Source organism: Barbus barbus (genome assembly GCF_936440315.1).
Source record: "Barbus barbus genome assembly, chromosome: 37".
NCBI lineage: Eukaryota > Metazoa > Chordata > Actinopteri > Cypriniformes > Cyprinidae > Barbus > Barbus barbus.
This window is the reverse complement of record NC_136715.1, coordinates 19,202,223-19,228,121: the sequence shown is the minus strand read 5'-3', so window position 1 is coordinate 19,228,121 and position 25,899 is coordinate 19,202,223. Positions and strand designations below refer to the sequence as shown.

The window sequence follows — 25,899 nt, the reverse complement described above, 5'->3', positions numbered from 1 at the left end:
ACTGACATAAAATGTTTTCCATATGGTGAATTATAAGCCCTTCAAATACCATATTTATTAATGTATAAATACTTCATATTTCATAATGCGATGCATTACGGGCGATATTCAAGATGCGTAATTTCCAGGAGGCCTTGGTGTCATGGAAAGGGGTATTTTCTAGAATCTTCCATCATTTCCTGTTTCAGCTGTCTGGTAGGAAAGAGATAATACCAAATTGGGGGAAAATTGTCCAAATCTGTGCACAATTACCCCCATCTCTCCTCGGTAAGACTCCCCTGGCACGGTGCTTTCCATCGCTGCATGAGACCAAGCTCAGCACTCAGTCCTATCAGCCTCCATTTTTTGACCCTCTCACAAACATTACTGCAAACTACAGCCGTTCAGATGCATTTACTGCCATCCCTTCCCAAATAGTAGAGCCTCTGGACCCAAGGTGTCCGTGCGTGTCAGTGAGAGACAAATAGAGGAAGAGAATGAGACGTTTAGAAATAGGAAATGTGTTTTCAGTGTGAAAGGAAGTTTTCAGAGTCCTGGAGGGTCACAAGGCCAGCAGGGATTAAGTTATTGAATGACATGGCTAAATTGGTGGATAATCTTTTTTTTTTTTTTAGTTAGACACATAAAAACCAAAGGAAGAGCTTTCATGTTGTCTGGTCTCTGTGTGATTGATACATTACCTTATCTTTGAAGGCGTCTCTGGAGCTCATTTGGTCTGAGTTCCTTTGCTTTCATCAGAATACGAATAGCCCTGATGAAAAACAGCTATCGTATAAAAAAAAAAAACTTGATCAGATGCTGAAACAGATTAGTCTTGGAGGTTCTGAGATACCTCAAAATTTTCCAAACCTAGTGAGCTGCCTGCAGAGGGAGCAATTCAAGGCATCATAGATGCACTCGACATGAAAAAAGGTTGTTAACTGCCTTGATTTAGCCATATTCTACGTCAGTTTTGCATATATTCCCAGAATGCACTGCAACAACATCATAAAAGGCACTTACCTTAAACGTATATATTGTTCAGTTCTGAAAAGTAATAAAAAATTAAGTGTATCATGCTTTGGAACATGGCTTTTTTTTCTTTTATTTTTTTTTCCTCCTTTTTAAAGGAGTTTGTTACGCTCACCAAGGCTGCATTTATTTGATCAAAAATACAGTAAAAACAGTAATATTGTGAAATATTACAATTTAAAATAAACCATTTTCTATATTAATAATATATATATTAGCAATATTTAAAAAAATTTTATTTCAGAAATCATTCTAATATGCTAATTTTCTGCTTACGAAACATTTCTTATTAATATCAATGTTGAGAAGAGTTATGATGATTAAGTTTTTGTGGAAAGACTCTGATGAATAAAAGAACAGCCTTTATTTTGAAATGGAAAATTTTCTTTACTGTCACTTTTGATCATTTTAATGCATCCTTGCTGAAAAAAATAATAAAAATCAAGAATTTTATTCCAGTTAAAGCCTACAAACTCACATTTCCTGATTGTTAAAAAAAGACTGTAATTTAAACAAAAAGCTTTATTTCATTTTTTCCTCTTTTTTTCTTGTAGTTGTCCTTTGCCAGAGCATTTGAACATTTTATATGAACTCAAAATATGTTTTATCCACATGATTAACAAATAAAAATAATCTCATAGTAACACTTGGAGAAAGGAAAAAAAATAATTCAGGACTACATGTACCAGAATGCATCGTGATACAAGCAGGAAACAACAACAACAACAGCAACATCTGACTCGGCTAGACTCATGTAACTGCAGAACTGGTACCATCGTTGCTCTAATAATTCAAGGGTCTACATTATAATTTCATATCACATATGAATAATTTCTGCTGCTCTTTTGAAAAGTTAAAAATAACATGGGAATAAGTAAAATATAAAAGTTCCAACAAACATTTAAAAAACGTAGCTTGTTCTCTTAGATGATCCATGCCGACTTGTCTTGAAATCTGCATGACATATATTTTTACAGTCACAAAACAATTCCAACGCACAAATATTCCCACATCTTTATAGTTTCTCCTTTCTATTCTTTTTTTTCCATGAAATTGTCTCAAAAGCAGAAGTGCTATGTAGATTTTGAATCCCTCGTATGGAGTCTCATGTAGCGTTTCTAGTTGCAGTGCAAGGCCTTGGTCCGTCAGTCTTTACACCAAAGTGACCGGGCGCTCAGGGTCCTGAGGCCTCTCGTTCAGCAGTCCTCCTCAGCACGGATAAAGGGAGCAAGTGCAAGTGTAGGAGATCTATGCGTGACGGGGCGGCACATAGAACAGACCACATTCAAAAATGACAGCAAGAGAGAGAGATAGAGAAAGAGAGAGAGAGGCAGATACAGAGAGCGACACAGGCTGGGACCAAAGTTAGAAAGCTGACCTGAAACAAACACTTCCTCGACACAGACATCCCCTCTTCCACTTGGCACTGTATACACTGCAGAAATACATTCTCTTAATCTGTATTTTTGTCTTGTGTACGTTTGCATCAGATATTAAGACCATCATTTTTCAAAAGGGTAAATAAAATGTCACTCAGAGTAAGATTACTTTTTGAAATAATAAATCTCACACAATTTTAATTTATATTTCTTGAATTATTATTATTATTTTTGGAAAAATAAATATGTATTTCTTAACCGCAAACCTCACAAAAGTTTGTCAGATTTACACTTAAACAAACAAACAAGCAAACACATTATTATTTGCTATGGACCCCCTAAAGTGCCACAAAAAGCATCTACATTGTAAAAAAATAATGTTTCAAAGTAGTAAAAAAAAAATGAAATGAAAAAAAATAATGTTTTCATTCTTTCCACTTCAAAATTTGCTTGTCGTTTCTTTGTAACTTTGTGACTTCTATTTTTGTATGTACAAAACATCTGGTAAACACTTTTGAACATATGGAAAACTTCTGCACAAAAACATGAACAGTTTCTGTTTTCTTGACATGTGAATGAGAAAAACTGTTGTTCTATTGTGTGACAAAACAAGAACATGTTTTATTCATTTTCTAACTGGGAAATTTTCAGAGAAAACCTTTCTTGTCTTTTTTTTATTTGTGTAACAAAGGTCACTTCAGGGGGTCCATAATTTTCCAATAGGGTAAATAAAATGTCACTCAATGTTAGACTATTATTTGAAATAATATATCTTACACAGTTTTTTTCCAATTAAATGTATCTTGTTTAGCAAAGGTTTTAATATCTTTAATAGAAAACAAGTCAAAAATAATAACTAAGAAAATGATCTTTTTGCAGTTCAAGACAGACAAGCTCATTTCAGATTAAGCACCAGTGAAAAAAGGCCATTTTTAGCTATGTGTGTTTTTTTTATATCTATGCAACATTCTTGTTTTTTGTTTCTTTTTTGTATGACAAAAAAAAGAGATAATAATAGAAAAATCTACACTGTTTTCTGTCACTCCCCTCCCATGACTCTAAAAGCCTGAAATGTTCCATGGTTGCATGTAATCTCCGACCAAAGCCAGTATTTTCCCCACTCCCCTTATTAAAAAAGTTTAAGTAGTGTCTTTGGCAGATTCACAGATATAATTTTCTTCTTCTCTCAATGAGTAATGGAACAAGTTTTTCTAGTAATTTTGTAAGGGACTGACTGCTCTGTACATTTGTTCATATGCGAACATCGGCATACGCGCACCAACGAGCACAAACACACACGCGAACACAAGCATCAGCACACGCACTCAGAAACGTGAAAATTGAGCTCAGATGACAGTGAAGGCTCAGGTAGGTGGTTAACACAGACAAACAGAGCGATTCAGATGGCAGTCGGTTGAATCGGTCTCCTGACACGCAGATGATGGTGGGATGTTGGCAGAAAAGCAGAGCGCTCTCTCAAAAAAGCTGGCCAATTCACATGTCTTTTGTCAGTCGAACAAGAGCGCCGATGCAGGAATGCCCAAATTTGGGCATTTGGGTGGGGCATAATTGTCACTGCAAATGAGGGCTGGTTAGCGGCTGTCCTGCAGGATTGCAGGCTGGGTAAAAAACCCATATCAACGTCTGTTGGCTGGACTCCAGAACTGAATGGACACGGCTTGTCATTGTGATGCATGAAGGGGCGGGGCTAAGCAGGTTGTGTGGGCGTGGTCATGCTCAGAGGGTGATAATGCTATGAGGGACACAGGAGCAGAAGCAGCGGAAGCATGAGCCACAGACTGGGCGTTAATGCCCAACCACCGCTGGAGTCATCTGTCAGGAACGGCTCTGGAGACTCGTACAGAGAGTCATCTGACAAAGAAAGAAAAAGAAAAAAGATACGATTGTACATTAATAATCATAATCCATCATTTTTGTTACTGTTGCACCTTTGCCTCTTCCTGTCTGCTCCACATTAATTACAGTAAAAAACATCACCTAGAAAATCTAGAAAACAACAGCAAAGGATTATGGGGTTTTTACTGATCATGAGAAATATTAATTGGAGGGACACATCATGTGATTTGGTCCGGTGCCATGTTTTTATCTATTTATTCAAGGCTAATTTTAGACTTGCTGGACTAATATGTTTGTGTATTATAATAATAATAATAATAATAATATATTTCCATTTCAAATTAATTCTTTTGAACTGAATAAAAAAAAATCCTTAAAATAAATCACAATTTCTACAAAATTATTCAGGAACATAACTGTTTAACTTTGCTAAAAAATAATACGTTTCTTGAGCATCAAATCAGCATATTATAATGATTTCTGAAGGATCATGTGACACTGAAGACTGGAGTAATGATGCTGAAAATTCAGCTTTTTTAAATTTACATTTTAAAATGTTTTAAAATACAGTTTTTTATTGTAATGATTTATAAACAGTAAAAATACAGAGTACTTTTGAAAAGTACTGTATGCATTTTAAAAAGTGTGTGTGTACACTATATGCATTTAGGCAATATATAGGCAATATAGTTTTATAGTCTAGATTTAAAGTATATTTAATATTTTTTTAACATCATATACCTTCTATGTTGCTTCTGATTTAACACACATTGTAATTATGGTTCTTTACAAATTACATCTTTTTAATATTTTATTATTAGTAAGAGATCTGTCACAAGAACCCCTGCTTCATCACACCTTTAACATTCTATTTTCACTCAGATTTGGACATCTTCATCTTGTCTATAAGAAAAATGGGACAGAGCTTCAGTGTAAAGGCTCTGCATTCTTTACTCCCTCATTGCCGCCTCCTCTAGCCCCTGGCCCATCCTTGTACTTTTTCCCAGCCTGCCTTTCATTGAGCTTTTGTCTCAGGTCCAACAATTCCCTTCCTTGATCCCTACAGACATTAAAATGGGGTCTCGGGTTTAAATTAACCCTTGTGTCCACAACAAGACTAGGATTCCACCCCGTCAGAGAGCAGGAAAATAAACAAAGACATGGAGGGGTCACGGCGGATGATAAAGCTTTTCACTGACAGGCATCTGTTGTTCTTTTCGTTACTCTCTATCCTGAATATGCACATATAAATATTTCATGAAAACACCCCAAAGCCCACACCCCAATGAAACAATATTCGGGCCTTTGAAACAACTTTCTACACCTCTGAAGCCCGACAGTGGACAAAAGTTGAGAACCGTGAATTGGAATTTGAACAATCAACTATAAACTTCAGTCAGGTTTTGTCACTCAATCTCATGAGATCTAATCGCTGTGAAAGGCAGTGTACATTATCTCTGAGAAGCTGGATGGAGTCACAAGTGCTCTTGTAAACAGATAAATGATAGAGTGAGAGGTGAATCGTTATTTCAATTTGCATGTGATTGTCTGAACTGCTCTCTGGAACACTTCTGTTTGCTAACAATTACATCACGCTAATGGGCTGTCATATGAGCTGAGGCTTCTCCTCCAAACTTGCACGACCCTTAAATGATGACTCTGGAAAATAGGGGTGGGAATTGTGAGGAATTTTACGATTCTAATTGTGATTCAGATTCAATTTCCTTAAAGGGATACTCCAGCCTAAAATGAACATTTTGACATTAATCACCTACCCCCATGTCGTTCCAAACCCATAAAAGCTTTGTTCGTCCTCGGAACACAATTTAAGATTTTTTGGATGAAAACCGGGAAGCTTGTGACTGTCCCATTGACTGCATAGAAAATGGCACTGTCAAGGCCCATAAAAGTATGAAAAGCATCATCAGAATAGTCCATCTGCCATCAGTGGTTCAATCTGAATTTTATGAAGCGATGAGAATACTTTTTGTATGCAAAGAAAATTTTAAAAATGACATTTATTCAACAATTTGTCTCCTTTCTGTCTCTCTGTGTCAGCGTAGCACCATTTTGGAAATCATCCGATGGACGTAAAGTACGTACGCCCTTCTCTGTCATCAGTAACGCATGTCTATGACATCACCTCCTGTTTGATTTTGCATGTTGGTTGCACAACACTTGGTCGACAGTATTTGGTGGATAAATGTTTTCAAATACTTATATGCTGATTAGAATATTTTTCTCAATAGTAGTAAAAGATTATGGCAAAGTACCTACTTAAAGGAATAGTTCCCCCAAAAATGAAAATTGTGTCATATTTCACGCACCCTCAGGTTGTTCCCAATCTGTATAAGTTAATTTCTTATGTAGAACAGAAAAGAAGATGTTTTGAAAAGTTTTGAAGAACTAAAAAATTGTTGGTCCCCATTGAAATCCATTGTAGGGAAAGAAATACTATGAAGTCAATGGGAACTATCAACTGTTTGATTACCAGCATTCTTTAAAATATCTTCTTTTGTTTACCATAGGAAAGAAATTCATACAGGTTTGGAATGACATGAGGGTATGGAGCCCCTTAAGGGACATGGTGGTGGGAAAAATTTGGGGTGAGTGGAAAAAATTCAGAGTGGAAGGAAATATTTTAGTAAATTTTTTTTGCATTCTCTCGCAAAACCAGTTGAGTTCGGACAAACTCTTCCTATTTACTTTACAGCTTGCAGTGGTTACAGCTCCATATGTTCACAATGGAGCGGTTGTGTTTTATTTTGAACTTCGACTCAAGTATAAAGAAATACAGTCAAGGCATGGTTTTGGGACATTCCCAAAATGCTTAATGTGGCTTAATGTATTAAAACAGTGACATTGGAGGACCAAATTTGATAATAATAAATACAAATAAAATTATAAGGCTAATATTAATAACCTTATAAATATTATTACTATTAATAAAGCAGAATAGCCCAGAATATGAATGCAACGCCCTGCATGTTAAGCTTTCTCTCCCCCACAAAAAACACTTAAGGTAGGCTATATGAACGAATACAGTGATTTAAAAATACCAAATCTGTTTACAGTTTATATTACGCACAGAAAAGCAGATGAGCCCAGAATGGAACAGCTTGCAGTGGTTCATAAAACGCTTAACATGGCCTAATAAAGATAATAAAAAAAAACACCAAAAATGCTATATGTATTAAAAATATGTACTGTGTACATGCAACCCAAAAAAATGAGCTGAATTGCACGATAAGCGTTTTCTCCCCCATAAAAAAGCAAGCTTAACATGGCTTAATATATATATATAAAAAAAAACTGTGATAAAAAGCCCAAATTTTATATTTTATTAAAAATATACACTTTGCACAGAAAAGCAACATGGTAAGGGTTTTTAATAATGTTTTGTCTGCGGGGGGGGGCTCTGCGCGTTCCGTTCTGGGCTGTGCGTAAACTATAAACAGATTTGGTATTTTTAAATCACCATCTTCATTCATTAACCGTCCTTAAGCGTTTTCTATGGGGGAGAAAAAGCTTAAAGTGCAGGGCGTTGCGTTCATATTCTGGGCTATTCTGCTTTATTAATAGTAATATTATTAATGAGTTTATTAATATTAGCCTAATCATTTTATCAGCATTTATTATTTTTTAATTTGGTCCTTCAATGTCACTGTTTTAAAGCAGAGGTCCCCAACCACCGGGTCGCAACCCACTACCGGGCCGTGGAAGAATTCCTACCGGGTCGTGAGAAAGTTCTGGGGAAAATGTTTATAGATATGACGCTCTGTTATTTATTGTGCGTAAATGATTTTTCTAATTATTCTGTATTTTCGTTGTATGCGATTGATATCGAGTAGCAATTTCATGTTAAATTAGTAAATAAAAGATTGCTCTGATCTGTCATGGCTAGAGCTTTAAACGGATCGCAGTTGATCCGTGATATACGGACCAGGTCCAGACCCCAGCGTTCGGCGTGTGATTCGCAGATTCATTTGCCAATTGAGACATTCAAGCTATTTAAAATCACAAGAAGAAGAAACAAAACAGAACTCAATTCGTTACTTGCACGCTGTACTGGCACACACCCGAAGCACACACAAGCATAGAGACGTGTTTCAGACAGCGCGGCATACCGATTTGATTCCTCTTTCATGTATCCCTGCGTTTACGATACATATGCATGAGGGGTTGCAGTTACGTCGCAATACTGGAAATATTTCTGTTTTAAACCATGAAGGCGAGCCAATGGATATCACAAAAGCAACATGCAAACTTTGCGCATCATTCTACTAACCTTAATCCTAACTTAACAGTCATACTCCTACGAGAGTTAGTTGACATGTCAAGCCATGGACCCAAAAATATACGGTATCTATTGCATAAGAACTGGTACTTAATTATCAACTGTACTGGGGAAACTTCCCTGCTAAACCTTTTAGAAAATATATCAATTTCCACACAAAAGCTTTTTTTAAACAAGTGTAGGATAATGAGGGTGTTCAAAAATTCACTCTACACTTTTTCACATCCATTTCTTGCAGCATACCCATGTTTTACTTCTGACCATTTTCCAGGTTGAAGTCCTTCTTGATGCTGAGCAGGTCTAGAGATACATGCAAAGGCTGTATATTAAAGCGAACGTATTTTCTGGACGTGTCTGACACATTGCAGTCATGAGAGAGAAAGGTTTAAGCAGTGTTACCCATAGCTGGCACATCTACCTGTGATGAGGGGTTAAACAGACCAAGGCCTCTGTTTAACTGCAGGCTATCCTGGTGTCAGTGGCTCGTGTGTGGGAACCCCTGCAGGTCTCTTTGCGTCCGGACCTGCTTAGCTTGATTAGTTGCAGGTCAACGTTTTTGATTGTTATCTGGCCTATGTGAGATGAATAGCTTCCTACAGCGAGTGCCCCTGAGGGGCAACACTATCGCTCCACTGTTTCTGGTATCATGAATGATCGGCCCCATAAAGCCTTAGGCCCCATAAAACAAGCCGTCTTAGTCATCAGTGGAGGTCTAGAGCTAGCGATGGGAACGAAGTTCCTAAAGATAAATTACACAAAGCTAAGCATTTCACCCATCACTGGAGTTAATACAGGTGTCCCTAGAATTCCCAGGGTTGACCTGCTGGGTTAAATCAAGATGGACACAAGGACTGGGATGTGAGATTCCTGGTACTGATTTGCAAGTATGACCATAAATAACACAAATGGACAGAGAGCAGACACTGGGATATACTTACTGGTAGGCTTGACGTACACCTTCAGCTTCAAACACGGCTTCCCACCGAGGTTGGGGTGTGGTGAGGCTGTGGAGACACAGAGAAAATGACAATTACTGTTAATATTCCTCAATGAGCAATAAAAATCTATGTGATTTGACATGATATATTTAGAAATGGCTTTAAAGTATAATATCTGAATGGCTGACCTAAATCACAGAGCGGCCAACTAACCCAACCGCACAACACTGACCACTTTCATTGTGGAAATATTTTTTTCCCATTCATTTTCTCCATAGGGATAAAAAAAAAAAAACTTCAGTAAGGACCTCTGAGCACAGTATTATAAACTCTGATGAAAAGTAATTAAAATCAGAAAAAAATGCATCTACTTAAATTATTTAAATAATTATCTACTCATCACACACTGCAAATGATGTAAATGAATCAAAGAAAATGCAACTAATGACAGTCCGCGATTATAAGAATTAATATATTTATATATTTTAAGTTTATGCCGAAATACTTATAAGTTTAGGGTCAGATTTTTTGTTTGTTTGTTTGTATTTAATACTTTTATTCAGCAAGCCAAAGATGCATTAAATGAATCAAAAATGACTTTATTTAAAAAAAGACTTTAAATTATGTTACAAAATGTGAACGTTTTTAAAAAAAAAAAATTATAATGGTTTCCATAAAAACTATTTTCTACATTGATAATAAAAATAAATTTTTGCCAAGTGGATTTTGAATGCAGCTTCCAAAAGACAAAAAATAGCCAAATAATATTTTTTATATTTCATACAATCACACTGGCGTTATTAGAATGTGCAATGCGGCACAGCATCGGCTGCTAAATTCAAATCTGCGTTTGCGCTTTAGCTGGTGCTGAGCCATAGACAGATGCGTTTTTAAAGCTGCACATTGTAACCAATCACACACGATTCTGTTGAGCTTATGAATGCAATGACCAATCAGAGGCGTTCAGATGAGTCATCACGGAAATGTTTAGTTCAGTGGGCACGTTTGCTGAGGGAATTCTGCTCTCTGTTGATTCTCTCATTAGAAACAACAAAGTACAGATGTACATACGATGTAAGTAGGATATTTATTTCACAGTGTAAACAGCTTCAGTGATTAAAATTAGAGGTTTTGATTCACATTAAATACAAAGTCAGTTGTATTAAGCATATTTTATGGCATTACACCCATATCTAGTACTAAAGTAAAAAGATGGGTTTTTATGCGTAGTTAATAGATTAGCCTACACTGTCAGGCTACTTTGCCCTTCGCCCATTATAGATCAACTAACAGAATAAATAAAGGTGCAAAGTGCATCTCTACTTACACATATTTGAGAACCGAGATATTTCATGTTATAGTTAACACGTTTGGGAATATTTCGAATAAAAAGGGAAAAATAAAACATAAGCCTATATCAGTTATACTTATATAGCTATTTACAGTGGGGTGAAAAGGTTTTTGCCCCCCTTCCTGTTTTTAATTTTTTGCATATTTGTCACACTTGAAAGATTCAGATCATCAAACAAATTTAAATATTACACAAAGATAATGCAAGTAAATACAAAATGCAGTTTTTAAAATGATGATTTCATTTATTATGGGAAAAAAGCTATCCAAACCTATCTCGTGAAAAATTAATATATATATGGCTGCTATGTGTCATGACGAGCACCCACCTTCACTTGCGCCCCCTCAAAAAAAAACACGCCCCTGAGTGTATATATAGGTTATTCAGGTTAGCATGACCCAGTTAGTCCCTCCTGTTAGATTTTTACTTTTTATTTCAGAAACCGTACTGTTGTGCTTTATAGCACTGCAAAATAGATAAAGTCAAGACGAAGGCCATGTGTTGCTTTGATGGCAAACACACGTGAGATTCAGTCTCGTTGGTAAAGCCATGTCTGCTGACACCATGGCAACCAGGAGCTGTTGTACTCTCTGAACCAGACACAACATCTGCCTAGAGAGCAATGAACAAATTTCCATTACTCTGCCATGTGAGTCACTCACTCGTTCTCTCTCTCATCCTCACTCACGCACACACTACAGAGAGGCTGAGAGAAAGCACTTTGAGTCAGTTTTCCATTGAAAGTGTAACTTCGTTCTTTCGCTCGTTTCCCCTCATCTCTTACAAAAGCACACGAATGGATTTTTGGCTAATTTTTTAAGATCGCAAATGGAAAACAAATCACAATTTTTTGCCATGAAACAGTTTTCTGTCTGCTCTTCAGATACATAAAAATTCCTTTAGCAATTACCACAAATCACTCAGCGGCTCAGCTAATGGAGAGCTGATGTGTTCTGCACAAAAGCTTCTTTTGGGAGAATTCTGCTCTAACAGGTGTTCTTAAGTGTGTGGACGTAAAATTGGCACATGGTGTTCTCATGCTGTTAAAAAAACTCAAAATCTAAGCTTACATTTTAGTTTAGTGGAGAACAGAAACCCCTTCAGACAATTCCTTTCTACTGCATTTTATAAAACAAAAAAGACTAAACAAAAAAAGTAGCATTGTAATCCTTTTTTTTTTTTTTTTTTCACATATACAACAGTAGTACTATGGTTTTCTTTTAAGTATTAAATGGCACATTTCACCGTTTTAGTTGAAAAGAAATAATCAAATTGAAAAAGAAAGAAAAAAAAACACTCACACGAAAATAAACTTACCCTATGATTATGTATGAAGAAAAGTGACTACAAAAGAGAGTTTTAATTTTTCTGTGTGCATGAACAGAGGGCTATCAGAGATCTGGTGCACTGTGTGTGTGTGTGTGTGTTGGGAGTCTCTGAAATTCCCATTTGCTGTATTCAAGCACACAGGCCTGTGAGAATGTAACAGTTGCCATTCACTCAGTCACCCTCTCCGGTGGGTCGAGGCGGGGTCGACCCAAAGGTGATGGACATCCTCTATTGTTGTGGGATAACCAAACTAAGCCTCGGTCACCCCTCCCCAGTAACCCCGTGGCAGAGCCCTTTGCCTCATAACCCCAGGGGCCATGACAGCAACAATATTGATAGTAGCCAAACACTTCTCTGGAGGAGGAGCCGGCTTCGTCTGATGAATAGCCAGAAGTACTTCTCAGCCCAGGCCGCTGTCTGGAACAAAAGGTGCACAATAGCGGGTCTCGCACCAAGCGACAGGGCGGACTGCATTAAAAACAGCTCAGGACAGGCATAAGAAACACCCGGCCTCGAGTGCAAACTTTGAACCCTGGGTTCTTTCTTTCCTTTCTCTTTTCTTTGATTGACCCTCTTCTGTGTCTCCGTTTTCCCCTCGCAACTGGGGTGACAACGTCCCAAGGATGGAAGGAAGGTCTGGGACGCCCCGCTGGTTTGGCGACATTTCTGTGACGCCCACCACCTCAATTTCCTGGACAGCCATGATATTTGAAGCGATACCCACTCGAGGCACCCTGTGCCTGCTTTGGGTCAAATGAGCAGCACATTTACGAATCACACTAAAATGAAAGGAATAGTTTACTCAAAAATGAAAATATGCCCCTGTTTACTCACCCAAACTATTTTCATCTTCTTCAGTGAGCTGCTCCTTTCCATTCAACGAAAGTGTAACTGAAGCTACACTATCAAGCTTTAAAAATAACCAAAAGTACTATAAAAGTAGGACATAGGACTTGTGCGCTATATTCAAAGTGTCTTAAAGACACACGATAGCTTTGTGTAAAGGAAAAGTCAAACATTTCTGTCCGCCACAGATTTTTCATTTTCACTTTCAGCACATTCAAACTTGATTGAAACATTGATGTGATCGGTTGCAAGACATTTAAGAGCCGATGGCAATTTGGTTTGATGATTCTTGATGTTCCATATTTGAATGTGAATGAGAGTTATCCTTTATGGTGATTTTTGTCTCTTTTGGAGCTTAACAGTGTCCGTTCTCCATTCACCTTCACTGTATGCAAAAGAGCAGAACAAACATTCTTCTGCCGTAACTTTCTGGTTTTATGTCTTGTTCAACTGAAGAAACAAAGTGCTTAAAGTGCTAAACTGCAACAACTAATTTTGCAGTTAATGCACTTTAATTGTGCGGAAGTAGTGTTAAGTCCAACAAAAGATATATTGCAGTATATTTGATTGTGCTAAAATGAAACTATTGCAGGTATACTTTAGATACACTTTAAATATCTTCCATTAAAGTTTAATTATAAATTTTATATCAGCAAGTCTTGAGCGATATGATACTGAGTTGGGTTTAGAATAACATTTTTATTTTTAAGTGAGCTAACTTTTTAAGACCATGAGGTGTTGTTAGTAAAAGGTAATACTACTCCTTTAAGCACAGAAAGCCCTCAGATTTTCATACTTAACCTTAAAGCCTGCTCTGTATTTCTGGCCTCTAAATCTTTGGCTGTTAGATACAACAGATGGCCACGAACCATTAGAAATGACTCTTCAGCGATTATTAGGACAAATGTGCTTTTAGCTTTCAAAAGAGCAATTTGTGTGACTATGCTTTCAGGATCAGGTGACCCAACTCACAATGGGAGGTTTATAGTCATGAGCGGTGCTACAGGTTGAGTCCCCCCGAGCCCCAAACCTCTGAACTGCCGAGCTCTGAGGGCACAGGGCCAGTTCTAAGGCAACCCGGGACACGGCAAGCATAGCAAGCGGTAAAAATCATGCTGTTCTACTTAATGAGCTGCATTCGTTTAGGATAAAAAGCTGCATTCTTTTATCACACGAAAACTTTGCTCTCAAAGTCCCTTCTCTCTTCTGAAAGTTGGAATAAACACACACACACACACATACAGAAAAAAGCATTAGTGAGAATAAAAAAGAGGGGGAAAAAAAACAAAAAAGAGTAGAAATTGCCTCATTAATGCATCCTGCGTGCTGCCCTGAGCCTTTTCCTTTTGCCTGTGCCCAGCGGGAGCCCTTTTTATCAGGCCAAAGGACACCTTTCACAAGACCATTAGTGAAACAGGGACAGATGCACCCCGGCAAATTCCCCCCTGTCATGCAAGTGAGAGCTAAAGAACAGGATAAAGCAGAACCCCACTCAATTCGTCCGGCTGGGCGAAGGTTTGACCTTGAGGCTGTGGGCGGGCCGCCTCCAGAGGACAAGGTGTCAGGCCTGTTGTCCGGGCACCATCCCGAGCCAAAAACTCCCCCTCCAGGTTAATGGCTTTTAGCTGTTATCTGAAAAATGGTAATGGCTTGCACCCCAGAAGCTGTGGATGCAATTACCCCCATCAGGATCCTTCTGTTAAATATGATTTGACCAATCAGCATAATTTGGACGATTACGCATGATGGCCTTGGTAACTGGTTTTGCAGCGATCTCACTCAGAGTGGCAAAGTGCACGGCTAATAGTGCACATGCCATTCAACAAATTGACATTTTCATCACTGCCAAACTCTGGTCCCAAGGGACTGCACTAGAACTGGACTTTCTGCTTCGACTCCTCTGATTAAAGTCCTAGACATTCAAATAGCTATAATAAATGTCTTCAACTCCAACTGCACCAAACATGACTTCAACGAATGCAATAGAGCGCAGTAGACAGTAATAATTGATTTTTAAACCATTTCGATGTTTAAAGTGGCTAGCATTGGAAAAGACTGGTCCACCTGGCACACCGCACCAAAATGCAACATAGATATATTATTATAGAGAAAAAGCTTCCTATTGTGCTATAGTTCTTGGTAATGCATAGTGGATTTGATATTTTCGGTGAAAATATAACATAACTGTATGCTGGGGTCCAAGTAGTAGAGTACAAGTAGAAAGAGAACAATGTCATGAATGCTGAACATCAAAACCTTTCAAATAAAAGTGGTAGTTTACCCAAAAATTACAATTCTGTTGCTGACCCTTATCTCAATCCAAATCTGTATGACATTTGTTGAACACAAAATGAGTATTCCATACAAAGAGTTGCATTACAATACTGTTTTTTGTTTTGTTTTTGTTATTTACATAAAAAATACAACAACTATGGTACTAATAATTAGTAATTTTCTCAACAGCCCTTAGTCCCCACTCACTTTCATTGTATACAGCATGAACATTCTGCTAAATTTCTCTTTTATATTCCACTGAAGAAAGTATATTCCACAGGTTTGGAATCACAAGATGGTGATGACAAGTTGAATTTTTTGGGTAAACTATCCCTTTTAACCCTAGTGAAAAATAAATATACAAAAATGTATTTAAAATACATATACAGTATTTCAGACACAGTATACTACAAATACATTTACATATTTATGCTTAATAAAAATACCCTGCAATTCTAATTTTAGTATACTAAACTGCTATACTTAAAGTCTGCTAAATTGGGACAACTAATTTTGTACTTAATGCACTTTAATTGTGTGGAAGTAGTGCTGAAGTCCAACTAAAGATATACTGAGGTAAATATTTGATTGTGCTAAAGTGGAACTATATCTTGCATTTAAAGGCAGATATTATTCAGAGATCACACAATCCTCATCAACAGTGACATTAAAACACATTTTAGGCTTAATATTAAGAAAAGTGCATTATGCACAAGTAGTACTCCAAATAAAGTTTCATTTCCAGGGAAACTTCAGGAGACTTATGTTACTCTTTGTTTACTCTGGTAAAACACGGCTACTGTAGATGAGCCAGTCATTTACAAACAATATCCTGCTCTATACACAACATTGTGCATAACAGATTTATTTCATGTAAATTCAAGGTGTGCAACCTGTAATTTTAAGTTTCAGTTACATTTTGTGTTCAGTTCTCTAAACCATATCATTATAGCATTAACCAAAGACGGGCATGTATTTTATTTGTGCATTCAGCCATATGTCTCTAGAGACCCAATAACAGGTTTCAAAAGACTGAACCGTGTGACACATGTTATTGATCAGATGTTGTGAAGTCTGCGTGTCCTTTATCGAGTCTTCCTTTACCCTCTACACCCCAGTTCCTGTAACCCAAGAACCATCCGTTCAATGAATGATTGCACCCTGGGGCCATACCGACACCTGGTAACAGGAAAACGCAGACGAGGGGTTCGAAGTTGAAGAATTAGAGTAAGAAAGGAGGAGGTTACTCACAGATGTAATAGTATTCGTGGCCTGGGCGGAACTCGAAGCCCAGAGAGAAGGGTGTGAACAGCTGGAACTTCTCTGAGAACTTGAGGGGCCCATTCGGACTCATTGGGCGGTTGCATTCCCAGCGCTTGAAGCCTTTCATGTGGTGGTTGCAGGTGGTGTAGCCGTCATAGTTGACCATGAAAAGGATGTAGCGCTCCATGCGCTCCTGAGGAAGATGGTCCTCGTAGTGCGGACAGTAGATGTCCAGGTAGTCGTTGATGGCCACCTCCACTGTGTATTCACCATGCAAGAATCTGAGGAAATAAACACAAACAGCTTAGTTGAGATCTACAAAACTGCAGAAGTTGTCACAATGACAGGCCGAAAATTGAGAACGTAACATCTTTTAACTCAAAACTCGAAAGAGAAATTGCTAGTAGCTCCTGTCACTCATAGTGCAGATATTTTCCATGTTGTATGTGACAGGATGGGATTGGTCGAGGGGGACTTGGAGCTAAGGGCCAAACTGACTGGAATGACCAAGTGGAAGTGGATGAGCAGAGATTGACAGGGATTCAGAGAGAGAAAGCCACTTCATTAAGGGTTTTCACATGGTCTGGCTTCAGCCCAGCTCTTCTGAAATGAGTTTGCTGTCTGGGGCAATTTAGACACAAATTGAGCACCTGCAGGAAGGTACGACTCGAAACGCAGAAACTGCAGTTACTTTGGTGGAACTGTGACTTCATGTGCAGTCGAACAGACACTTAAAGGGATAGTTCACCTGGAAATTAAAATTCTGTCCTTGTTCACTCAAGTCAGTTTATTCACCCTTAAGTCACATGTAAGACCATGTTTTTTTCTGATATTGACTATGAAGCCTTTTTATTTACTGATACTAATATGAAGCCTTTCAGTTCACAAGAAAACAGGATGTATTGTAGACACAGACACAGCAAAACACACACATGAACGTGTGTGTGAACTTGAGTTCTTCAGATCCTCTTTTTCTGTCCACAGTGTGAAGATTACATGAATAAGATCTAACGGCTCCAGTCGAGAGACTCTAATGGTCTGTCATCAGTGCGGTTGACACACCCGCTCCATCCTCCATCTTCCAAACCATCAAAGCAGCCCTCTTCACTACAGACACTACAGAACATAAGACAGCAAACTCAAATCAAGTGTTTACACCATGAGAAGCCATACCAGGGTGCTTCATCCAATTTAAGATAATATCAAAGTGAAACAAAGACTAGATGAAATCAAAAGAAACACATGGGGTCAACAAAAGCCTACACACAAAAGGTCTGTGCTAAAACCTGCCTACTTTCATACTGGAATGGAATCTCGTGTTCTGCACAGGCAGCAACTCTTGCTTTATAAAAATAAAAGAACAATGCTAGAATGAAACAATATATTAAAAAGCATGTCATGTAGTGTAACCATAAAGGAAAAAGTAATAATATATTTCCCTTACATCTATCATTTTCAAAAACTGAATAAAAAGAATCAGGAAGAATCTATAAAATCATGAATTATTTATTCATAAATATAGGCGTACACATTTTTGGGGCAATCGCACCACATGACATTTTACTACCTAAATTAACCTTGCACTGTCATAAAATGGTCAAATTATATGTATTTAAGAGGCTTATTGAACCTGACACATATGCAAGGGTCAACTCTTATATAATTTCCTATTTTATTTTTTTTCTGCTGTTTCTGTATGTTAGTTGCACCACATTACTTGGATTTTGCAGACAAATACCAGTAAGCAGTGGAGCAGTTTTGTTAAAATGACTTTTAAGAGGTAACTGGTAAAAGATTATCTCATTAATTCATAATACTGATGCTGACTTAATTAAAATGTTCTACAAGGAAGGTCTTTGAAACAGTGTCATTTTGATAGGATCTACAAGTGGTTTTCACCTTACAAGAAACAGGATGCATTGTAGACACATAGTAAAACACACACATATGTTTGTGTGTCAACTTGAGTTAAAACCTTAAAAACCTTTATTTTAAAATCTTTTTTTCTGTCTAGTGTGAAGGCTCCAGCTGAGAGACTCACAAGTGCGGCTGACACTCCTGCTAAAGTATTTTTGGTAACATAATTTTTCTAAGCGATAATAAAAGATTATACCACCTGACATTTTCCTTTCCTTTCTCTTCTTTTCATTCCTTTCTCTCATCAACCATTTATTTTTCTCACTAAAATCATCACGTAAAAAAAAAAAAAAAAAAGTGTTGGCTTTTGAATTTGGCTTAAAAGAAGATTTCTAAAGAGGCAGCATAAAACTGCCTACCTTTTAGAAAGGTCTTTGCATTTGGACCATGTCTATGATCTGGAGGCAGGTTTTTGGAATGAAACCAAAGACTTTTACAAACTCTAAAACATCCTCCCCCCAAAAAGCAAATCACATGATAAACAAAAGGTGCTTCACTTTGCCGACTGTGAATGTTGTCTACATGAATCAGAACATCACACGACTCTGATTTCTGGAGCTCTTTGAGGGCAAAGAGGGCAGGTCCGGGGCCAGGGGTGAGAGGCAGTAGGCGGGGGGTTTGGAGTGAGATTTGGCATCAGATGACAGCTAATCTAGGTCTGGAATTACTGTCAAAGGGCCAAGCCAGGCCAAACACCAGCTGTAGCAGCACAAGCTAAAGCTGAAGATCTCCTTGCCTTATCACCGAGGCCCAGAGAACAACCTCCTTCACACTGCATGACTTTATCCCTCTCTCCAATTTTTTGTGTCACTTTCTTCTTTGGCCATCAGCAATACTTTAAACTTCTATGCTTATATGATCAACGACCTGGGCTGCGTTTCCCAAAAGTTGATAGTAGCTTCATTGGTTTCAATGGGTCTATGATGTACTTAAGCTTACGATGCTTTTGGAAAACACAGCCCTGGACTACATCACCAATGCTGTCTTAGTTCACCTTGTATCCAACGAACTCAATAAAACATCTTGAAAAAACAACCCATATTCATCTCATACCGCCTCAGCAAAGAGCACTTCGATATTTCTCTCCCTGGCAGGGGAAAACATTCTCTCTGGAGATGTGTGTACTCTGTCTTATTTTCTTGTTATGCTTTTTTGTGTCATTTTGCCTCTAATCACGGCTTTCCAGTAAACGATATCGAGAGCTGAGCAAAGAGTAATGGGAACAGAACTCCGCCATAGGACCCTCCTGATGTTTACGGAGCTCTAAATTTAATCACCCTGCCATAAAAACATGTGTTAGCGGTCCTTTAATGCAAAGTGCGTTATCATTACTACACATTCCGCGGGTCAGGCATATCTCTTTCAGATTCATACGGTGCATTACGCCTTAACAGATCAATATCAATGCTCCGTCCCCCCTTTCACTCCCAGATGTCATTAAATCTGGAGGAGTCGGCCAAATGATCCGACACACTGAGGCAACACGTCATTCCCTTTGATTCAAAAGTATCTTGGTATAAAAAATGACCTTACAGCCAATGGCTGGTGGATACGGGGTGGCGGAGGGGGGGAGATGACAGATGGAAATATCAATAAGTAAGCCCAGAATGTTTAGAGAGAGCTAATGCATGCAGTTAGGTGAGCTCGCTTCATCAATCACACTGTAGTCACTGGTCCACTTCCTCCTCGAGTCCTCAGAGCACAGGCCCGATCAGACCTCCCTGAACTCTTCCTCTGCCACTACATCAACAACTGATCTCATATCAGCTCTAAATGAGCTGTATAGCCTCCCATTCACAGTGGGATATTTTCATCATGTCTACAATCCAGTTAGAACCCAAAAAGCTTTTACAGCCTGATGCCAAAAAGAACATATTTAGGTTTACAAATAACTTTTTCTTTTATCCTTTTCTCCTAAGCAAGAAAAATCACAGAGGAGATATCGTCATTTTAGGACAACAATGAAGTTGAATGTAGAACAAAATGGGACTTTTGCTAAAGTATTATGCTTCTCAGAACTCTACCCTAAGAATACGACCCTCAATTTCACACTTTTCATAAAATATAAAACATTTTTTTTTAATTGGGATCACAGTTGTCATGCAATACTATGTAATATTATGTCTACAATTGTCCCAGTTGCTTCTGTTTTATTTTAGGAGAAAATTCTTATAGAAATGAACTACTGTAACACAAATTAATTTGAAAGGAACCCAGAAACAGATCTGAAGAACCTATAATGTTAAAATAAATATTTTTAACTTCTAAAGAACCAAGTAGCCAACTCAAGAACACTATAAAGCAGCTGATGTAGTAGGAAAATTATGGAATTATGGTGAAGCAAAGAACCACTGAAGCATGCCGTATATCCATGTTATAAACTTGACGTTATCTTATAAACTAGATACGTCCTTGAAAGCTTTGTTTCATTTGTTTAATTAAATATGTCCTTGATTGCTTCTAAAATTCCTAATTAAATTTAATTGTGTGCCTTTGGTGCAAAACCTGTGCTAAGTTTCTTTCTCTTTCCTTCTGGAGGAATGTATGTGTGCAGAAATCTGTCTCTGGATTTTGGGGCTCTTTGGGTCTTTGGTTCATTCTTCAGCCGCTATCATCCCCACAGGACTTCAATTAATCAGACCAAACCACTCTCGTTTGGCGTGTTTAGAAGGAGGGTGACTCTCGGGGTGAACTTTCCTGGCGGTGCGGTCAAAGAAGGGGTTTGAAGTGCTGTGATTTACAGCAGTGACTGGCCGACAGAGAGCCTCAGATCCAGATTTCAGAACTTCCTTTAGCAAATGTTTGCATGTAGAAGAGTCTGTTTTCCAGGCCCATAGCAGGACACATCTTTAAGGGAAGTGGTTAAAACCAAGCAAGCAGTTCAGATAAGACAGAATCCATGATCTATCATGGTATTTAGAGGCTTCTGGCTGTTACAAACAAAGTCATTTTGACTATTAGAGTATTTAATGTGTCTCTCTCAAGCAATGTTGTTTCAGAATTGGACTAATGAAGTGGAAAAGTGGTTTTGAGTGTTTCATAAATGAAGCATCTAGGGATTGTGTTAAACCAACCACTGAGAGTTGGGGGGGGGGGGGTGCATTTGGACAGTCCAGCTGTCTGGAAGGAGAGAGAAACGAGACAATCTCTTTAAAAAGCTCCACACCCTAATCAAGTGATTCATTATATTTTGCACCGCATTTTGCAACAGAGCAGATGCTAAAGTTTGCCAAGCTCTGCCAGGTCAAACAGAAATGATGAGTTTGTGAAGGTCTTGTAGAATTTGGCCCTCATTTAGAAGTTATTGTTGTTTTTCTCTGTCCTGAACCTTTATTTGAGTTGCAGCCAAAGCAAATATGTGTGTTTATTCTGCAATTAACCAATGGCCTGGCCATAATAGTTTAGGGCAAACACAGCCAGCTAATAACCTGGCACAAGCCTCATACACTTCAGGGGTAATTCTGCCTCAAACACATCACCACTTCGGGCATACCACAGGGCTATGTGCTGGGCCCGCATGAGTTTTGAGATTATGATGGCAGGTTAGTTCTGGTGTCAGGGGTTTAGCGGCACATTTCATGCTGGTGTTTATACCAAACAGAGGGAGAGGGCAGGCGTTTGACATGTGTGTATTTCTGTGCATGTGTGTGAGAATGGTCCTTTGTGCCGACGGCTCTGGGTCTGGAACCCATTTCCACATGCTCAGCTTGGGCTTGGTCTGTGGACCACTTCTCTCCATGTGGAACATGTTTATTGTTCTTTGTGTCAGGCAGACGCCGAGACCTCCATGGCCCCCTCCTCCCTCCACATCTCCCCGCAATCTCTCCTGTTATTCCAACTCTGCTTGAGCAATTTTTCTATCACAGCATTTATGCAAACGTTATCCCAGCTGACGTTCGGCCAGGGCTAAAAAATGCTGTCAAGGGGGGGTTGGTTGAGAAAAATAAAACAAACAAAAACGAAGAAGAATAGGACAGAAGACCCAGGGGACAAAACACATGTGTCCTGTGTGAGAGGAAAAGTAATAGTTGTTTTGTGCTCCTTCTTTAACCCTTCTTTAACACAAATGTCTAGTTATACGCTCAGGTGAGCAGGTCTGTGTGTCTGTAATTTTCCAGGTGCTGTGTGTTCTCTCGGAAGGTCCATGTTCACATCCACCTTCACACTGCGTCCTCATTTACTATGGACCGCTGTTAGATAAAAGTACCCCGTCCTCGCTGCGACACTACGCCCCCCTATTTAATTACATTTTTATGCCTCGGCCTGCTTTGTAAGACCTTTCAGTCACTGAAAGATGGTGGGAGAAAATAGAAGTGACCAGTGCAGTCCAGCAAATGAAAGGACAGCAAACAAATCTGTGTTCTATCATCAAAAGCGTGCTCAGAGAGCAGCTGCGCTGGGATGCTGTTTGTCATTGTACCGCAGCTCTAATGGACTGCTAATGGAGGATGTTTACACACACGGTGGCTTCACTACCTCACTTCAGCTACTCTGCATGTTTACATCCTTGTATGTATCCATATTAATCTTTTTAACACAAATTTTCATATTGGGCTTTTTGCCTGTAGTCAACCAGAATTGGACACAAGCAACGAAAAATGATAAAAATTGAGGTTGGGAAGTGACCCGAGATGGATTTAGACCCAGGTCACCTTTGCAAATGTTGGAGCGTGAACAAGCCACGACTCTGACATCAATTTCTGAATCAGGAAACAATATTATTCTGAAATAGATTCAGTGTTTTATCATTAGAGACATGCTGTTTTATGATTCATATTGATATACAGTGGGGTTTAAAAAAACTGAGACCACTATAATTAGAATGTTTGATACAGATTAGTTTTACTATTTTTACAGTTATTGAGTAATTTGAATTATTACACGGCAAACAAGTGATAAATGATATTACATAACTATACTTTTACAATTCACAACAACAATGTACAGTATAAAAATAGATCTCTATTTAGAAATTTGCAAAATATTACAGTTGTTATCAAATAATCAGTGTTTTTAGAGATTATGTGAATGTTAAATCAAAATGTAAAAAATAGTGTAAATTAGCAAGCACAATTACATATCACTAACAAAAATATGATGATACCAACACATAATAAAAATCGTAACAATAAAAATCGAATTTTGGTCAATAATGCATTGAAGTGCATCCACAATATATTTCTAATATCCCAAAAAATACATTCACAAAAATTATAATACAAACAATTCATTACACAACATTACTTTATGTATTTTTCAATCCTAAAACTTTCAGGTTTAATTCAGATTTTGAATCCCAGTGTGGTCTCAGACACTTGGACGCCACTATATTTACATTTTTTTTCCTTTTAAGTGATCTTTTCTCTAACTTTACGATAAACACTGTTATTAGAAGCTGAGAATGTCTGGCATTTATTTTAAATATGCGCGTTTCGATCTCTTCGTCATCGTGAGCTCTGACGGCGAGTGTAATGAGGCTTCTGGGATTTAATGGCTCAGCTAAGAAACTTCTCTCTCGTACCTGCAGATGCCTGTTGAGAAGCCACTCTGCATCCAGTCTTTATCCCTCAATACACCCCCCCCCCCCCCCCCCCCCCCCCCAATACACACCATGCCACCTTCAACAACACACACAATGCTTAAAACAACACAAACCACCCACAACACACAGACTTCCCTCAACACACACACAATATCTCACCCAAAATACATACTCCTCTGAGTGAAGAAACTGTTTATTTCCTCCCAAATCCCATAAAATAACAATCTATCTGGAAGGTTGTGAAAACGGAAAAAGTAGATAACACATTTATAGGCCTGTGTGTGTGAGAGAGAGAGTAACAGCAGTAGTATTATGGGTGGTTATGGCAGACAAGAGAGATTAAGAAGGATTTCTCAGGCACACACTCCTAGAAAACAAGAGGAAACTGAAAATGCACCTTCATCACACAATACCTGCACACTTAATCCTAATGATTATTACAAACACAATCCCTATGAGATAATATGTACTTATATAAAAGGTTATGTATATACACAAACATATTTTACTGTATACAGTAATTACATACCTACCGTATACTTATAATTTTAGGATATAAAATAACTATAAAATATAATATATAATTGTATTTATTAATTTATTACACTTTAGCTTACACACAAGGCTAAACACAAGAGACTTAAGCATAAAGTTTAACATAATTTAAACAGCAGCTTAAATTCAAGCAACTAAACCTAACCCTAAGAATCCAAAAGTCAATGTAGGTCAACCAGCATTTAATACTAAATAATCACTAATTCTAGAAGTATCATATGAGCAGAGACATTTTAATTAAATATAACTCATGTTCACCCTTTCAGCTTGTGTAAAACATCTCTGGGGTTCTCGGCTGTCTAATCAGCCTGGTTGGCATCTGACTTTCTCTACTTATTTGAGCAATCATATTTTTGATGGACAGCACTGGCTCTCCCGATTAATCACACATTTGCTTTTGTTTCCCAAAAATTAAATGTTAAAAAAAGAAAAAAATCACATTTTCCACAGAAATTTTATGCAGCAACTGCTTTTAACATTGTTAATAATAAAAAAAGCAGCAAATCAACATTTAAGAAGGATGATCAGCATGATTTCTGAAGGATAATGCAACACTAAAAACTGAAGTAATAATGCTGAAAATTCAGCTCTGTCATCACAGGAATAAATGACATTTTAAAATTGTAATAGTATTTCACAATAATATTGTTTTTGCTGTATTTATGATCAAATAGCTGTCCAATCAGTTGAGCATAAGAGACTTTTAAACAGTAGTGTATAAATATATTCTGAAAACATCAGAACCTTTGATGACATTGAGTGCAACATTGACCCTTTTTACTGTACGTCAGCCATATGTAATAACTTTCAGGTGGTGTGAAGTGTGTATTTCATGGCATGGTACCAGATTACTGCGATTAAAGGGAATGAAATCCACTCTCTGTGCATGTTATGTCCTCTAGGGGGCTGCTGGGATCCGCGCTGTGTGATTGTGAGCGCTTTTCTCCACAGTGTGATAACATGCTGTTTTTCTCATCATGGGGTGAGTAAACACCTGTCTTAGAAAATACGCCATCGCAAACAAACAAACAAGAGCAGAGAGAGACGCTCGTGCGTGCTGACGTGTGTACACATGCATGTATAACCAAACACATTCATACAAGCCTGTAAACGTCTTTCTCGTCTCACACACACACACACTAATGCCCTCCGCCTAATTGTCACTCACACAACAAACACACAAAAGAGCTACTCTCGGGTTTCTGCCTCTCGGCATAAAAGGGACTGGGTTTGTCAGAGGGCATCAAACAGAAAATGATGGTAATGCCATGCACTCTAAAGCTAAGTGTATCACCCGTCCCACTCTCCCTGACCTGCCCTCTTTGTCTTTTTTAACACCA

General features: G+C 38.1%; 1 protein-coding gene across 1 annotated transcript in view; it reads right to left on the bottom strand.

The window, feature by feature from the left end:
- Positions 1-1,521: 1,521 nt before the first annotated feature.
- Positions 1,522-25,899, bottom strand: part of LOC306857231 (ephrin-A2-like) — a 123,023-nt gene continuing 98,645 nt past the window's right edge. The window contains exons 2-4 of the mRNA XM_079397060.1: positions 16,534-16,826; positions 9,483-9,548; positions 1,522-4,262 (exon numbers count right to left, since the gene is read on the bottom strand). Of these exons, the coding sequence (XP_079253186.1) occupies positions 4,144-4,262; positions 9,483-9,548; positions 16,534-16,826 (478 nt within the window). The 3' untranslated portion in view covers positions 1,522-4,143. The remainder of the gene's footprint in view (positions 4,263-9,482; positions 9,549-16,533; positions 16,827-25,899) is intronic.